This window comes from Procambarus clarkii, chromosome 8, assembly GCF_040958095.1.
Source record: "Procambarus clarkii isolate CNS0578487 chromosome 8, FALCON_Pclarkii_2.0, whole genome shotgun sequence".
NCBI lineage: Eukaryota > Metazoa > Arthropoda > Malacostraca > Decapoda > Cambaridae > Procambarus > Procambarus clarkii.
This window is the reverse complement of record NC_091157.1, coordinates 25483817-25502432: the sequence shown is the minus strand read 5'-3', so window position 1 is coordinate 25502432 and position 18616 is coordinate 25483817. Positions and strand designations below refer to the sequence as shown.

At 46.0% G+C, this 18616-nt stretch overlaps 1 protein-coding gene across 4 annotated transcripts in view; it reads right to left on the bottom strand.

Annotated features, from left to right (window-relative positions):
- Window positions 1-4721: 4721 nt before the first annotated feature.
- Window positions 4722-18616, bottom strand: part of LOC138358925 (uncharacterized) — a 53459-nt gene continuing 39564 nt past the window's right edge. The window contains exons 1-2 of one of the 4 annotated variants that reach the window (XR_011225630.1): window positions 18182-18347; window positions 4754-5466 (exon numbers count right to left, since the gene is read on the bottom strand). Coding sequence is in view for 1 of the 4 variants with exons in the window: in XM_069317366.1 (XP_069173467.1) it covers window positions 5073-5466; window positions 5613-5812 (594 nt within the window). In the remaining 3 variants the exon portion in view is untranslated. Of the gene's footprint in view, window positions 5467-5612; window positions 5845-18181; window positions 18348-18616 lie in introns of those variants that run through there. The other 3 variants (XM_069317366.1, XR_011225634.1, XR_011225640.1) reach the window with 3 other exon arrangements.

Here is an 18616-nt window from a genome sequence, read left to right as displayed (position 1 = left end):
GGTTACTGGAGACAAACACAAAGCGGTGAAAACTGTGTAATTAGAAGTTGGAGTTCATGGAAGTTGGCATAAAATCCACGAATATTCCACTGAAAAATAGACATTACCAAAGAGAAAGGACAGTAACAGAGAACAAGATAAAAATATAGGTATTAAAAAACACAGTTTATTAAACAATTTCAGGATCAGGGTCAGAGCTCAGAAGCAGGGTCGGCAAAATCAGGGTTAGGGAGGCATGGGTAAACTTAGTAAGGATAGAGGGAAGGGAGCGAGAGGACAGACCAGAGGCGGACTGACGGGGTCCGGAGGGGGAGGAGACAACAGAGGGTCAGGCAAGGACAGCTGGAGGAGGAGGGTGGGGGGGTAGAAGTCAGGGAGTGCACTTCAGCAAGGGCAGCAACCGAGAGGGAATCGGGGGTCGAAAGAAACCTCCATATCTGGGACAGGGGGTTTGACCACAGAAATGGGAGGGGATGTAGTGAGAGTTAGAGGGAGGGGGTTATCTTGAGATGATTTCGGGGCTTTTTAGTGTCCCTGCGGCCCGGTCCTCGACCAGGCCTCCACCCCCAGGAAGCAGCCCGTGACAGCTGACTAACACCCAGGTACCTATTTTACTGCTAGGTAACAGGGGCATAGGGTGAAAGAAACTCTGCCCATTGTTTCTCGCCGGCGCCTGGGATCGAACCCAGGACCACAGGATCACAAATCCAGTGTGCTGTCCGCTCGGCCGACCGGCTCCTTTGTGAAAGTGAAACCTTCTTACCTGCTGGAGAGGAAGAAGGAGAGGAGCCAGGCTTACGTTTCCGACTCTAAGAGACAAGCGTTCCAGTAACAACGTACCGGGTGACTCACTCAATGGTCTCAGCAGGAGAAGAGGAACAGGAGCGAACAACACGAAGATTGCTGGGAGGATGATGGATATCAGCCAAGACAGACAGGTGGTGTGGAGGGTCAAGAGACTGGGGGGAGGGTCGGGAAGAAAGAGTGCGGGGATATGGGGAAGAAGACAAAAGAGATATGGTGGACTGGGTAGGAAGGGGAAAACCCCAGATGGAGAACCGGGAGGGAGACCATCCGGGACAGGAGGCAAAGAAATAGGGGAGGAGGGGGGGTGGGTGTGGTCGGGTTTAAGGCCTGGAAACGGTTGTGAGACTGAGGAAGACGGGAAGGACGAGGAGAGGTAGAACGCAACACGCGAACGTAGGAGACTCCCGCGAAAGGGGCGAGACGACGAACTTGGCGTCTCGCTTCAGGAAAAGACAGACGATCATGGTGCTTCAAATTGAGGACGGCTTCCTCGAGTTTGTAGTGCATACACGAGCGTGAGAAGACAGGGTGGGCTTCAATGCAATTAAGGCAGCGAGCCTGGGGAGAAGTGCACTCTGACTTAGAATGACTATCGACCCCACACAAAGGGCATAGATACACAGTACTGGTTCATTTGAGGACACCGTGCTCGAACTTCCAACACTTATTGCATAGTGTAGGAGAGGGAATGTACTCCTGAACGGAGCATCTGGCACCAGGAAGAATAATAGAGGGCGGAAAGTCCCTACTATCAAAGGTGATTTTTACAACTCGAAGGGGCTGACGGCGACGATCACGAGGGGGTCGAGTAAACATGTCCACCTGGAGAACAGAATGGCCTTGGGTTTCGAGGATATGTTTAATATCCTCATGGCAATCTTTGAGGTCCTGAACACCAGTTCCAACATGGTGTGGGAGGAGAACAGCGCTAACACTGGCATTTAACCGAGCGTTTTTGGAGACCCGAACAGAGGTCTCTCCAATGCAGGACAAAGCGGCTAAGCGAGTAGCTGCATCCTGAGAAGCAGCAGTGACGACACGCGTACCGTAACTGGTAGAGTTAAAAGTAACAGAGGCATCTACTGAATCAACAAGGTGTTTATGGAAGGCGAAACAGTCAGGAGGAGGAGTAGAATCCAGATGGTGAAGATCAAAGTATTTAGCCCACGTAGCGGGACCAAACAAGGCGTTACAAGTATTATTACTGGAAGGGATCGTGAGAGTGCGGCCGTGGCGGGGACGGCGTTGAGAACCCCCAGAGAGCGGGTAAAAGGCGCAGTAGTCACAATGAGAGACGAAGTCTTGGCAGGGGACGAGGTGGTCACCACTGGGGGCTGGGGACTCGACCCTACCGCAGAGGGAGGGAGGGGAGTAGTCAGGTCGTCGGGGCACAATGCAGCTGGGGCTACAGGGCCTGGTCTTGCAATACAGTCCAACTCGGGGGGCTTGGTCGCCCACCTCACGAGCCAGAAAGGGTACAAGAGGAACTTTCACAGACAAATACAAGAAACACTTTCATTCACGAATGTGCCCTCACACCCACCATGGATCCACAATTAGAGGCTGGACACCCAACAAGAAGCTATCGCCGATCATACCGGGACCCCCTAGGGGTTCATCGTGAGTATATGCCCCACAAACGTCACCTTAAGAACTGTCAGTCCGTCGAAATCGGGTACAATGACGAAAGAGGGATTGATAATAAAAGGTTTCCCTCGCTCGAGACGTTGGGTACTACAGTTTTACGGATGCAAGAGTATGCCTCCTCAAACACCCGAGCGTCAAAACAAAAGAAGGCCAAAAGAATGATCAAAACAGGGACAAGGTCAGCAGTTAATGACCACTAGAAAGAAGGGGGAGAAAAACGAAAAAGGAAAAGGTGTCCAGCAGAATTAGAGCGGACAGCAGCAGGAGCACAAGGTTACAAAAGGACAAGACTGTCTTAAGGAACATCACACTCCAGCATCCACCCACCAAGCCCCTCTCACAGCAACAACGAGCTTGATAGGGAGGGGGAGCCGCCCATTAAGCCCCCCCCCCTTTCACTGTGGCTACGGCCTGGAAAGAGAAGGAGGCACTTCACAAAACAGCATTGCTGAGAGCAAATGGCTGCTCAGAATATAATGTTTTCCCACAGAAAGCTATGTGCAGCCTGATATGCAAATGGCGCCGGCAGGGAATCTAATGTACGATTTGGCATTGTCCAAGAATTGCAGTGTGTGTGTGTGGGGGGGGGGGGGGTTAGGGATGGGGGCTACAGCTGCAGTCTCAACCCATCTTTGACTTGTCCATTGCATCCAGCAGTAGACACCCACAGACGCATTTATAAATTTTAAACCATGCTGTTAATTTTAATCAGGAATTCTTAAGTAAATTAATATTAATGTATTAGCATATATATAGGCATAGATTAGGGTAGGTGTTTAGAGTTCTGTTGGCAATTATTTGTATTTGCAGTACGTGGGTGAAGCATTTACAGCGTCGCGTTTCAACCAAAAGGCGTCAGTGAAGCACTTTCTGGAACTGTTCAAACGTTATCATTCGCGAGACTTGTGTAAACCGTTTTTCCATTCATAAACAGAGGGTTTGGCGGGTGCATGGAATCACTTTTGGGTCTTTGTTTGGAGGCCAGGCTGGCAGGCTTTATAGTCCGATAACGAACCCAGTGAAGGATCTTTGTCAGAGTTGCCTCTCAAACTTTTTATCTATAGTATAATGGTCCAAGATGAAGCCGGTTGTGAAATTGGGCGTCTACGTACCATATAAACGAGCAAGACTTATATTCGGCTTTTATTTGTGTTTGTAGCGATGGAATGATAGGGGACGAACATACACGGGTTTGCACCAAATTTGTTTAAAATAGTCGTCGCCTCCTCCCTTTCCTTGCAATCTTGACATTCTCCACAGCAAACTTCCCTTAGTCCTTTATAGGAAACTCTGTACAGTGTGGTTCTAGTTGTGCCTATGACCTTTGTAAAAAGGTCATCTTAAATTATTACATTTTTTATTATTCCGCCTTCCAAAGATGTTGTTGTCTTCAGTGTTCACTTTCCAGGTTAAAATTCACAACATGAAACTGAAGCAAAAGATTAAGCTAGTGACATTTACTGCCAAAATCTCAAACCCTCAGTAAAGTCGGAATTCAGTTAAATAGATTATATACCGCACATGCAAAACGAATGTGAGTGAAGTAATTGTTTAATATCAAGATTAGAAAGTAGCAAGCAAAACCGATTGGGTATTTGTGGCCACCGAGTATATCAATCTCAACAGTCTAGTGATATTGTGGCTTCTGTCTGTAAATAATTCGTCAACATGGCTAAGTAGCTTGGAACGTTACATAGAATGCAATTGTAAAATAGTTATTATTGGCCAAAGATATGTGTGGATCCTCCTCAGTGTGTTGACGTTAGCAAGCCTAACATTGTAACAATCACTTTTGGCAAGCTATTATTGGTGCGTTCATGTCAACACCAGTGAGTGCTGTATTGCAAGTCAAGCATGAAGTTTACCGTTCAATAAAATGCTTCACAACTTTTTCGAGTCTTTTTTGTAGATTAGATTTGTTAATATACTGCAAATTAAATATCTAGTATTAATAGTGGAAACTTTTTATACAAAATTCCCCATTTACCTCAACACCCAACCCGCATCCCTTCTCCATCAAACTGACCAACTTTTTACAACCATGACCATGTTTAGCTCTTACAATACTGGCGGCAGCGGCAGGCAGGACCAAGGTCACTACAGTTACCAATTTAGAGCATTATTTGCCTGGTCTAAAATATTTGTCCCGACTGAAGTTGTCAAGACATTAGATGTCAGGGCGAAAAGGAGCCATGTTTTAGGTCCCACATTTTAAAGACCTTTCCAAATTTAATAACTATAAAAGGGAGAGAATTGACAAGTACAAGAATGCCTATTAATTTTATAATTAGATCATTAACAATTTATAGATATTTATTTGGTATTAAAGGACAATGGTGGAACTATCAACTTTCTAAGCAAGTGAAAGGGTAAATTGTTACCCTTATATATACACGAGGACTTCAGAAGTCCGAGTAAAAGTTGATACTTGCCAAATTTGGTACTCCAAGTAGTAATTAGTTACATTCATAGAGATACTTTCGGTAGGTTCTGGGTCCGAGGCTCATGCAAAAGCACCGACAGTTCAGGTTCAATGTCCACCACATTGCCACAGTCTGCTACAAGGCCGAATTCATTAGGTATAAATAAATTTCCTGCCATTTCTTCACTGGGCAACACTAAAAACGTGATCGCTCTTGCTCAATCAGTTCACCATACAAGGCGAGGAACCGAGATAGAAATTGTGGATTTTTCTTCTTCTCGTCCAGGGTACTGGAGCTCTCCCTCATCACCAACGACACCGTCATTGACCCATACAGCATACCGTACTCCATCTTTTTTCTGTACTCCTCATGGAGCTCCTTTAGGGTGAAGGGCATCCCCCTACCCCCAGCCTCCATCACACTTCTGAAGGTGTCATAGTAGTAGGAGAGGAAGTCCCGCCAGTTCGCCTTCCTGTCTTTGCCGTGGAGGCTGGTGTAGAGAAGGTAGTTTAAGTCTGTGGCCGGGGAAGCCAGACGGTTCAGCTGGAGGTCAAGGAGCATTACATCAACCGGTTTACCTTCACTGTACCTGGAATTATGAGGTAAAACATTAGTGGCACACGAACTATTTTGTATATCATTTAAAAAAAAAATACTGATTTGAGCGAGTTAAATTTTCAAAATTGAGAGCCAAAATACATCTAAAAAGTGTAGGATGAACAAACTTCTGTGTACCAGAATTGTACGTTGTTCACCCAGCAGTCGCCATGACAAATCACATCAAACTTGGGATTTCTGACCAGAAAGTGTTTGACAAGATCAAGAGAGTTGTTCTGATGCTTGGCCAACCACCGCCTCGCCACCTCGTAGCCCTTCATGTTGGTCAACAAGGCCTCGGCACCCGCTAGACTTCCCGAGCATGTCTTGTTATGCATTTTCTTTGCATTTTCCGAAAACTGGTCCAGTCTTCAGCAATGTGCGGGAATGTTTGCGCCAGGTCTTGCAAGGGCGTTTTTGCCTTCAGCAGGAGAGAGGCTGCATGGAGTCGGGCCAGCTCCTTCAGGACCAGGTTTGTATGGTCTACATCGAGGCCCACTGTGCAGTCGAACACTTTAAAGCCCAAAGGTCGGAGGTCTTCCAAGAAGATCAGCTCTTTATCCTCTTCTAAAGATGTGTATAACCACCTTGGCATTCTCAAGTTACTGTGCCCCAAGGAATTCAGCTCCGAGTTGAGTTGCGGAAGGATTTCCTTGAAAAATTCATTTTCTTTCTTCATCATGGATAAATGAAAATCAGCCAAGTGGTCCTCTGATCTATGTGGGCTTATTTTTACCACATAAGACACTACGTTATGCTTCCCCATCAGGGAGAATTTGACTTCAACACTGGTAACTGTTGAAGAAAAGTGGTCGCCCTTGCCAGCAAGGTCTCTTACGCTTTGAAAGATTAGTATGGCCTCTCTGCCCTTGTCCATCTTCAGTGCCTCCTTCACATGATCGTCCTTTATGTTGGCCTGCGGACCGACAGCGCCCGCACTTCCTGCAGAACCCACTGCCAAACATACATCTCCTAATTTTAGAAACTTGCTCGCGACTTTCTGGCTTTTGCACGATAACCATTACATATTCATATTACCTTTCATAAAAATACAAAAAAAAGTTACATTAATAGCACAACACTTATAATTTTATCATGGACTATGAGGGTAGCTGTTAAAGGCTCTGGATCCCTCCTGCCAATTCAACATCTCTTCCCTCTCTCCAATAAGCAGATTTACACATTTATGTACAAGCAAAGGTAACAGTCTACCCCAACCTCTCCACCATTGAACCCCTTATCTTTCATATTTCACCCCCACCCACCCTCTTAATTTGTAATTAAGGGGGTCATAATAAGTTGTTCAAGGTCAAACTTTTTTTACTAGTTTAATATGAAAATGGCTGCAACTGTTTCAAGTTTCAGTATTGCAGCTTCAATAGAAAGCAAATTTGTTTTTTTTTTCAACGAATTTCACATTCAGTAAACTGCTACAACCACAATAATTAATAATCAAAGGAAGGCACTAAACTAGGAAAGCTATGTAGCACCGTCAAATGTGCTGAATTATCAGAGGGTGCTTAATAACACCAAGGATGCCAATACGAGAACAGAAATACACAAGGCGAACGACATTAGAAGTATCCGATTCGCCAAGAATATTATCGAGGGAAAAGTGATCGCGAGGGACTGTCGGAAAGCAGGACACACTTGTCCTGGAAGTCATGGTATTCAACAAGGATATGCGCGACTAAGAGGGACAAGGCAATTCGGAAAATAAGGAGCAGGGCAGCGCTCCATTAAGTGACCGCAAGTTAAGTGCTTATGGCCAATACGCAACCTCGCCACAGCCGTTTTCCAGCGCTGGTTACAGTGGTATGAAGGAAGACCATGGGGGACACTACGCTTAATAGTACACAGTTTGTTACCAGTAACAGAAGATCAACAACCCTACCAACGAGCAAGGATGGAGGAACGAATAACTGGGTAAAAGTCTGAATAAGGTATACCTTTACTGGAGATGGGACAAAAGCCGATAGCTTCCGTAGTGGCAGCATCCACACACTCATATAAAGAAACAATAATATGCCTGGGACCCCATCAAAACTACCGATTTAAATTTACTAAGAGATAAGAAACGGCCAATGTTTAATCTCGACAGCCACCAGATGGACTGGATTAAAGGACACTAGAGCCATTAGGGCACAACGAGAGTCAACTACAACCATAAAGGAGGATTGACAACGAAAATGTTGGAGACGAAAGCATAGAGAATTGCATAAAGTTCTGCTGTGAAGATGCTAGTCTCCGGAGGTAGGCGACACAAGTGTTGTCAGGAATAAAAAAATAACAGTGGCCTTCACTTTCTGCAGATTTAGACCCATCGGTGAAGATGGAAATCTAGTGGTAGTGGGAAGAAAAATGTTCAAGAAAAAGGAGTGTCAGAACCATAGGAGGGGGTAAAAACTTTAGCGATACGGGTCAGAGATGTACAAGATTTAGGAAGGGGGGACCTCTACAAAGGGCAAGGACGGAACAATACGAGGAGAAAAAGCGGTAATACGAATCTAAAAAGAATTCTGTAAGCGAGATCACCTCCCTCTTTTTGTCCGGTTGTGAAGAATAACAGTAACTACTGGAGGGGTAAATGTCAAAGCACGATAGAGACAAGAGTAAGGATGTTAGAACCGCGCAAGATAGGGAAGACGGTAGCCATCATGGCGGACCTGAAGATATAGGAAGCCAGTGTCAACAAACAATACGAGGGCAGAACGAAAAGTGCCAAAGGTGAAGCACAACCCAGTATGGTGCAAAGAATCAAGACTGCGAAGAGTAGGAGATGCAGACGAGTAAGTAGGGCAACCATAAATGAGTTTAGCAGGATGAGAGAGGAATGTAAAGAGGATCATGCTCTTCTCCGGTACAAGAAGTATGGGATAAAACCTTAAGGAGCTTAAGGGCCTTTGAGCATTCAACTCCTACATCAGAGATATGAAGCGGCTAAGACAAACTAGTCAAATATTAACCCCCAAAAGCTTAGAGGAATCTCTGTACACAAGGGGATGGCCATAAAATGTAGGACGAAGAAAAACCACGCTTCAGAGTTTAAGTCATAGCACAAGTCTTAGACTTTTAGAGAACCTGAAGCCATGATCGGTGGCCCAAAACGATACGGCATCAATCTCGAGTTGAAGCCACCGTTGAAGGAGAGGCGAATCATCACCGACATACTTTAAGATAGTCGACAGAGCGGAGAAGACGTCAGAAGGAAGAGGAAAGAAAACCATTTAGGGCAACCAGAAAAAAGTAGTGCTCAGAAGACTACCTTAGGTACACCCTCACATTGCCGAGAAGAGGCAGAGAGTGGCACCAAACCTCACTAAATGAACGACGAGAGGAAACTGGAGAGAATGGGAGATTACCACAAAGGCCATAGGAATGAAGTTGGGACAGAATATGATATCGCCAAGTGGTATCTAAAGCCTTTTCCAGGTCAAAAAGGACGGCAAAAAACTTAGGTCTTCGGAGCAAAAGCAGTACGAATATAGACCAAGTTCACCAGGACATCTGTTGTGCTGTGGCATTTGCAAAAACCAAATTGAGAGGGAGAGATGGTGAAAGTGTTCCAAGAATATCAAACGAACGTTAACCATACGTTCAAAGAGTTTGCAGACAACTCTCGAGGGCAATAGGGCGGAAGTCCTGAGAAGATGTCCCTAGAGATACTGGTTTCTAAACAGGGAGGACAACAGCATCGAGCCAGTCCACAGGAACTGACGACGACTCCCAGACCCAGTTATTCAGACTCTTCAAATAGGGAGACGTGCACGGAGGGAGATGGCGAAGCATCCCATAATTAATGTCTTCAGAGCCCGCTGTCGTAGAACCGCAGAGGACCAGGGCAGATTGAAAATCAAGAGAATGGATCGTCATAGGGAAATCTGAGATGATCACGGAAATCCAAAAATGAGATTCAAGAACAAGCTTACGAAGAAGGAAAGACTGAGGAAGACGAGAACCAGAGCTAACAGATGAAATGTGAGAACATAGTTCGGCTGCAACTTGCACCATGTCTGTCACAAGAGTACCACAGAGGTAAAGGACCGGCGAGATATCGGGAACGAACTTTACTGATACCTTGCAGATACGCTTTCAGATCTGCAGCAGAAGAGTTTCGGACGTAATGGTTGAAACATACGACTTCCAACTCTCACTTTTACCCCATACGGATGGTCCTACCAGCCACCACTCCCCTTCCGAAACAAGAAAAAAGAATCTGCCGTCTGCCGGCAGCGGTGTCGTTTCCAGGCTTCATGCTTACAGTGGATAGCCCGAGCACATTCCATTTCCCACCAGGGAACTCGCTTCTGCGTGCCCCAAGAGGTAGCGCTAGGAATAGAGTGGAAGGTAGCGTCGAAGACTCTTGAAAAAGAATGAAGATACGAGGGAGAGGCAGAATGTAGAGGTTGGAGAGAGTAGCTCAGAGGGTAAAGAGGTTCTAGTCTCTCTTGGACAATTGCCACCTAGGGAAGGAGAGGGGAGGGTGAAGAGAAAGAGGTAACAAGGATTGGGAAATAGTCACTGCCATGGAGGTCATCAAGAACCCGCCAAGTGAAATGCAAGTAAAGAGACGAGCAGAGAGAAAGATCAAGACAGGAAGGGTGAGAGCGAGTCTACACGAGTAGGCTCACCAGAAATCAGAAAAGACATGGAAGAGAGGATGAACGGTTCGAGAAGACGAACCCAGTAGTCAGAACATCACCCTAGAGGGTATGTCAACCATTTAAATCACCCAGCAGGAGCACAGGCTCTGGCAAAGAGTCTAGTAGGTATTAAAGATCGGAAGGTAAAGTGGGACATTTGGGGGAGAAATTTAACAAACCGTATACCATTTACTCCCAAAGACTGGCAGCAGAACATCGGAGAGGCGACGAGAAAAGTAGGGAAACTAATGTTATATCAGAACGAATCAAGATAGCAGTAGAGTAATGGGCCTCAGCAAAAGCCTGGGGTGGGAGAGAGAAAGGAATAGCCATGGATGCGACCAGGACGAGCACCAAGCATCTGCTCGTGGAGACAAAGGGGGGAAAACTGAAATCAGAAATTGGAGTTCATGGAAATTGGCGTAATATCTACGAACATTCAATTCAAGAATAGACGTCGACAAAAAGAGAGGACAGCAACAGAATTAAGAATACGCAAAGGGTTAAAATGGAACAATATGTTAAAGAAGCTCAGGAAAGTCAGAAGACATGGGTAAACCGAGTAAGGATGAAGGGAAGAGAGCAGGAGGGCAGACCAGAGGCGGATGAGCAGGGTCTGTAGGAGGAGACATCCTAGGGTCAATGACAGCAGGAGGGACAGAAACCGGGGAGCACACCTTAGCAAGGGAAGCAACCGTGAAGGAAGCAGGGGCCAAATAAACCATAGCAGGAACATGGGGGAAACTACCACAGAAATGGGAGGGGGTGGAGCAATAGAGTCAGAAGTCGGGTGCGAGGAAGAAAGTGAAGCCTTTCCCGCTGGGGAGGAGGGAGACGAGCCAGGCTTTCGCTTCTGACTCAAGACAGGTATTCCAGCAACAACGTACTGGACAACAGACCTCTAGCGTGTGAACAGACAAGAGGGAACAACACGATTGCTGGGAGTGATGGAAAGCAGTTCGCACATATAGGCAGCGTGGAGAGCCAAGCGACAGGGGAGAAGAACGGGAAGGAGGATCGGAGGGAGATTAGGAAAGATACAGGAGACATGACAGTTGGTAGAAAGTGAACCCCCCCCCCCCCCAAGACAGAAGCAGCTGGTGAACCCTCTGGATGTAAAGGAACAGGGGAGGAGGTGGGCGTGTCCGGGTCTAATGCCTGGAAACTTGCGAGACTGAGGAAGGTGCGAAGGATGAGAGGAAGATTACAACACACAAGATGTCAGCAAGAGTGGGGTAGACGGCGAACTTAGCGCCTCGCTTCGGGAAAATAGAAACGTTCCCGGTGCTTCAAGTTGAGGATGGCTGCCTCAAGTTTGAAATGTATACACGCACAGGAGAAGGTAGGGTGGGGTGGGCTTCAATGCAATTGAAGCAGCGGGCCTGGGGAGAAGTGCACGCCAACTTATAGGCCCTCGCCCCCACACATGAGGACGAGACAGTATTGGAGCATCGGAAGGCACCATGTCCGAACTTCCAGCACTTATTTCAAAGCCGAGGAGAGGGAATGTACTCCTGAACAAAGCATCTGGCACCAACAAGAGTAACAGCGGGCGAAGTGTCCGACCATCAAAGGTAATCTTCACAACCCAAAGGGGCAGACTGGGACGGCCACGAGGGGGTCGAGTGAACGTCTACCTGGAAAACAGAATGGCCTAGTGCCTCGAGGATATGTTTAATATCCTCGTGGCAGTACTTTAGGTGCCTAATACCGGTCGCAACATGGTGTGGTAGAAGAACAGTGCCAACACTGGCATTTAACCGAGCGTTCTAGGAGACCCAAACAGGGGTCTCCCAATGCAGAACAAAGCAGGCAAGCGGGTGGCTGCATTTTGAGGAGCAGCAACGACACATACCAAGATGGGTGGAGGCTAAAAAATAACAGGTAATTACTGAATCAACAAGATGCCTATGGAGGGAGAAATCCTCAGGAGGAGAAGAATCCAACTGATGGAAGTCAAAGTACTTATTGTATGTAGCAGGATCAAGCAAGGCCTGGTACGAATTAGTATGGGAAAAGCGTGCGAGAGCGGCCGTGGCGGGAACAAAGATTAGAACCCCTAGTGAGGTGTCATAAGGCGCAGTAGTCACCGAGAGATGGAGCCGTGCTAAGAGACGAGACGGTCACCACAGGGAGCTTTGAGCAAAACCCTACCATAGAAGAGGGAAAGGGGTGGGGGAAAGGAAGAGTAATTCAGTCTGAGCCCTAATAAGCAGGGGCTACAGAACCTGGTCTTCCACCACAGTCCGACCCAGGGACCTGGTCGCCCACCCCTTGAGCCTAGATAAGAGAAGTCATGTCGTCAGCCATGCATTAGTCACAACGTTTGGGGCCTGAACCCAAGGGATACCACCTACCAAGTCAGGGAGGTGGAGCGAGGGCCAGTGCAGGAAGGGGGCGTCGTCCCCAGCAGTGCTCCCCTTTTCAAAATGGAAGTCCTACTCCATCGTTCATTCTCCCATATTGGTGCCAAGACCCCATTCCCCCTATCGCCCCAGCCTTGACCCCTAACCATCCACTCGGGACGACCCCTCACGGGCGACCCCCTCCAGCGAGTGGTCCGATGGCTCACAAGGCCCCTACGGTATGACTTTCTGCATATACACCACCCAAAGAGGGGTAGGAGAGGGGCCAAAGGCAAACCTCACATGTCCCTAGTACGCAAGCCTCTCACTACGACGAGGCGACATCACAGAGGGATCTACAACCACAAGTGTGAAATGAAAATTTCTATGGCACTATCACATTAGCATATAATAAAGTATCCAAGACTATTCTCCAAAATATGTTTAGTAAAAACTATTACAGGTAGTCCAAGTTCCTAAAAATTTTTACAAATATGTTTATTACCATTTATAAAATCATTAAATGAACTATAGAAAAAAAACGCTTCTTGCAGACTGTAGAGAAACTACAAAAGGTAAGTTTCATGTAAATTGAATAAAAGATGGGAGTAAATGTTACGTTTATATTACTTTAATAGGAATTAAAAAACGAAGTCTAAGGTGCTGCCATCCGTGGCTGGGGTTGATAACTAATTTCCTTCAAAATTGGCATTCTTACAGATAGGCTTACGTGCAGTCAGGTGTACAAGTTTCATGCAAATCATTTGATAAACAAGGAAAATTAAATTTTTTTTGGATACAACTAAATATATTTATTATATGCTATTTTGATAGCCGATAGTAAAGATTTCAGTCGACACTTGTTTGATTTTAATTTAACATTTTGGTAAATTGTTGACACTAGTAAATATTTTGTTTCTCCCCATTTATGCTACGATGCCGATACTGCCCAAATTAAGCCCTTTACATAAAAAACTAGTTGAAATTTTTTGAAATCTAACTAGTTTTCAGTTATTGCATACTTGAAGATTATGTCCGCTTAAACCAAACTATTGCATGGGTTAATATGCAATTACTACATTAAAGGCAACTTGCCTTTCACCATGAAAATCTAAAGTACTCTGAAATAAATTTAAGTAGTTTAACTTAAGCTTATCGGACAACGCCTTGTTGGTTCCGTAACATAGTAAATTACCCTTTTAGTTTGAAGAGCTACCCAACAGTAGCTCTTCAGGTTCTTCATGGACACTTTGGTAAAAGGTGCAAAGTCTACTATAAATATTATGGTTAAATATATTTCGAAGTTCATTAATAAAGTGAAATGTGTATCTACATTTATATATTAATGAATCTTTAAGTCACTTCATGCACGCAACGTGGTTCAAATTCAGCAATTATTGTAATATATTATAAATATGTATATTATAAATATTTATATTTTATAAAAAAGACACGGGAGATCCAAGACACGAGACGGAGCAGTGTGTATTAGAAATACATTAAAAATCAATTAAGGATGCGTGACAGTATCCATGGCAATTAAAAACACATTAAGAAAACTGCACTTGGGGATAAGGTGCACTAGGGGGAACAAAATGGCTACATGACAAGGTTGAGTCGAGGCCCATCAATTAAAATCCTTTTAAAAATTAAATACCTTTAAAAAAATAAATAAATAAAATATTTATATTATAAATATTTATATTATAAATATTTATATTATAGGTCCACTACGGGTTCACCATAGCCCGTGCTACTGGGAACTTTTTGTTCCAGGTAGCGAATCTGTTAAGTCTAGCCCTAGCTTCGGTAGGGGAAGGACGTGGTGAATCGGCGCTCCGGCTGTTGGTGGTGTTTACCAATTTGGCCGGTTGAGGGCGGGTGTGTCTCTGCCTGCCTGTGCTGACGTGGAGTTAACGATGGGGGTCCCCCTCCCCCCTGTACTGCGGGCTCAGTCTGTGGGCCTCGAATTTTCCGGCCGGGCTGGGTACCCAGAGATAGCGCTGGTGTGTGAATTGCTTCATGCCCCTGTGATAAACATTTATGGGGTCGAGCTGGTGACAGCTCGTCGAGCAATATTAAAGTTTACCGAGGAATTGGCATATCGCGACTTTCTCCGTCGTTACGAGGGGCGGACATTGCCCCTGCCGGATGGTGCGGGCACTGTGTCACTATCTTTTTTTTTTTTTTTTTTGAGATATATACAAGAGTTGTTACATTCTTGTACAGCCACTAGTACGCGTAGCGTTTCGGGCAAGTCCTTAATCCTATGGTCCCTGGAATACGATCCCCTGCCGCGAAGAATCGTTTTTTCATCCAAGTACACATTTTACTGTAGCGTTAAACAGAGGCTGCAGTTAAGGATTTGCGCCCAGTAAATCCTCCCCGGCCAGGATACGAACCCATGACATAGCGCTCGCGGAACGCCAGGCAAGTGTCTTACCACTACACCACGGAGACTGCTAATCTGATCGGAGTGGTGCCCTCACGTACGTCATTGTGCATGGGGCTCCGTTGGAGTTTCCAGAGAGTCTGCTACGGCGGTACTTCGGCCGGTATGGCGCAGTGGTTAGTGTGCGGGTGAACGTGGTGTCTTCCAGTCCACTTAAGGGTGTGAGGACCAACATTCGCACCCTGGGCATGAGGCTCCGGGAAGATATTCCGTCCTCTGTGTGGCTTATGGGCTACAACGTTCGGGTATTTTACGCCCGCCAGCCTCGGACGTGTTATCGTTGTGGCCTCTTGGGCCATCAGGCTGCTGACTGTTCTGCGCCTGCCGTTGCACCCGTGAACCTCTTCAGTGAGGAGGATTTTCCACCGCTTCCTGTGGAGGAGGATTCAGTGGATGTGGACGTCTCTTCAGCCGCGGATGTGCCCCGTGTATCGCCTGTTGCGCCGCCTGGTGCGCCCCCTGTTGTTGTCGCCTCTCCTCAAGAGGTTGTGGCGTCGCAGGGTGATCGTCCTGCTCCGACTAGTGTCCCTGGGGTTCTTCAGACTGCCTGCTGCTCGATTCCCCCGTCTTCCAGTTCGTCCTCTGCTGCGTCTGACCCTGTCCCTGCACCCTTGCCAGCTGTTCCGGCTTTGCTGGGTGATGGGGTGGATCCGGCGCTTCCTCCTGTGCCTGGCCTGGTGCCCCATGTGGTTGAGGATGCTGCCGTTCTGCGACGTGCGTCGGTTCGCCCAGCTTGTGTTGCGCGTGTCTCTGAGTCGGCCTCCGGGTCTTATGATGCGTGGCCAGAGCCTAAGCATTCCCAGCTTTCGTCTTCAGCTTGGGCTGACGTTGGCGATTTCGACGCTTGTGGATCTGCCGGCGACGGAGGGGTGGCTCCGGTTGCGTTGCAGACTATGGTGGTGGCGGAGGTGCATTTGCCTGAGGGTGCCAGTGACGGTGTTTCGGCCTCCACTTCAGATTTGGTGTCTGCGGTTCCTGCTTCAGGTGCGTCGCCTGCCTCGGATGGCTCCGGTTCTTCGTGGGGGGTGGTTCCCCTTGCTGAGGTTCGCGGTGAGCAGGGTGGCCTGGTGACGGTGTTGAAAAAGACTGCTCACTCTGGGGGTTCTGTAACCCCTTCCTCGGTCCCCGTTTCATCGACTGCGGTCTCGACGCCTCTTCCTTCTCCGGCCATCTCTTCAGTGTCTCCTGCGGTCTCGGTTGGGACGTTACCATCTCGTTGCTTGTCATCTGCTCCTGTGCGTACGGCGACGCGGCTGTCCCGACAGCCCTCGTACGCTTCATCGGTGTCATCTGCTACCTCGAAGGACGTGGTTTGCGCTCCCCAGCCTCGTTATGCGACTTGCGTCGGTGACCTTCAGGAGTGGCCGTTTCCACCTGATCTGGAGGTTCCCGAGTTTATGCTGGGCCCACGGCGGCAGGGGGATCGTCCCCCCACCGACTTGGAGTATTTGATTTGGGAAGCCTATAAGCGACGGTATCCTTGGGATTCGTTCCCTGATAAATATCTTCCTGTCTCTGAGATATGTATTCCTCGCTCATGATTCCTTTGTGTATTGTGGTGCATGGTTATGGGGTGCGGGTCGTGTGTGTGTGTGTGTGTGTGTGTGTGGGGTGGGGCAGGTTTGTTTCCCGGTTCCTGCGTGCTCCGGTTTATGGTTATGGGTTTGTGTGGCTTGTGTGCGTGTCCAGTTCCTGTGCGGGCCGGGGTTTGATTGGTGGGTGCCTGGTTGTGGATGTCGTGTGCTTATGTTGTGCTTTGTGGTTCTATGTTTTTTTATGTTGCTGCTTGTGCACTTGTTTGTGTCGTGTTGAGTGCCCTTTAGGCTGTTGGAGTGACCCGGTCTGGGTTTATGCTTTTTGTCGAGTTTTGCCATTGTGCTTTTCTTTGTTTGTTGTTTATTTGTTCCTTTCTAGTTATTTTTATTAGTATTATTATTATTATTATTGTTATTATTGTTATTGTTATTATAATTATTTTCGTTTTGTGTTGGTGCCTCTCCGTGTGGGTTTGAGCTGCTGGTAGCCTTGTTCTGAATATTTCATATTTTGGCGTGTTATTTCTGCATTGTATTCCACTGTGTTTTAACTTGCTTGTTGTGATTTGTTTGTAATTAGTATTGTTTTGTGGTCGGCCCTTCCGGTCGGCGTTTTTGTGTTTAGTACATTTGTTCCTTTATGTTTTTGAACGTTTGTGCTTTGTTATTTTGGTCTGTTCTATGTTAATGTTTACTTTTATTGTACTTATAAGCATGCTTGCATGTGAAAATAATAATAAAAAAAAAGGTAGCGAATCTTAAAGAACAGTCAACAATAAACTTTAGGAATTACATACTGTTAAGTTTCACTACATCAGTCACAGGGATACTGTGATCAAGGCGACCTTTAATACATTTTGAAAAATATTTACCAAACCAAATTGTCGGCAAGTCATCCGATAGTTCATGAATGTCATTCATCCATCTTTGTCTCCAAAGACGTTCTTACATATTACACTGAATTTCATTCTTAGTCAAGCCGATATTTCTGATCAAGTAAGATTCGACGGTGATATTCTTAGACCGGGGAAAAAAAAGAAAGAAACAGATATGTGCATAGGATTTAGTCCGCTTGTCAACGGGCCAATAGTTAAACTCCCAGCAAAAATTTAATTTAAATAATACCCTTCAGCAGAAGGAACATTAGCTTACTAGTCATGTTACTGCAGCTGAATCTCTTAAAACTCATGTCACTTCAACCCGTTCTCGCAAATTCGTAAAGTCAATATTGACTTATTAACTACGTGCATAGGTGATATACTAAACATAATAGATACCCTTAAAAAGATTCATAGAAAACACCGACCTTACCTAACCTTGTTAGTATCTTAAGATAAGCATCTTATTGCTTCGTAATTACAATTATTACTTAACCTATACCTATTATAGGTTAGGTAATAATTGTAATTACGAAGCAATAAGATGTTTATCTTAACATACTAAGTAGGTTAGGTAAGGTCGGTGTTTTCTATGAATCTTTTTAAGGGTATCTATTATGTTAAGTATGTCACCTATGCACATATTTAATAAGTCAATATTGACTTATTAAATTTGCGAGAACGGGTTGGTCACTTACAGGTGCGGAAGCTCACTAATCAAATATAGTCATTAGCGTAACAATTACAGTGAAGCACCAGAACACAACCTCAGTGGGTAACCATGTTACAATAAACTAGAGGACAGGTCGTAAACACCGGATGACCCACGTTGTGACCACCCAACACCAACTTACTTCTGCTATGCTAGAAGGCCTTTATGGAGGAGGCCAACTGTTGACGGAGAACTCGTCCACAAGTATACATGTCCACCAACCAGTAACGCGACCCTCGAACTGCGCCTAGTGTCGGCCTACATGTCCTCAGGTCAGTTTGTCCAACTGGCGGTCGTCACTTAAGACACTTAAACTAAAAACAGTAACTATTGTTTGTTCTCATATAAAATTAGTATCATTATATATAAAATTTCAACGTATAGTTAGGCGTAGACTAGGTTAGGTTGGGTTCTCTTGGCGGTTATTTGTAGTACATCGGTGAACCATTTAACAAATTGCAATTCAAACAGAGATCGTCAGCTGAGCAATGTTCGAACGTCATCAGTTGTGAGTCGTGTCTAACCGTTTTCCTTCATAGACAGGGGGTTTGGCGGCTGTATTAACGAGCATTTGCCC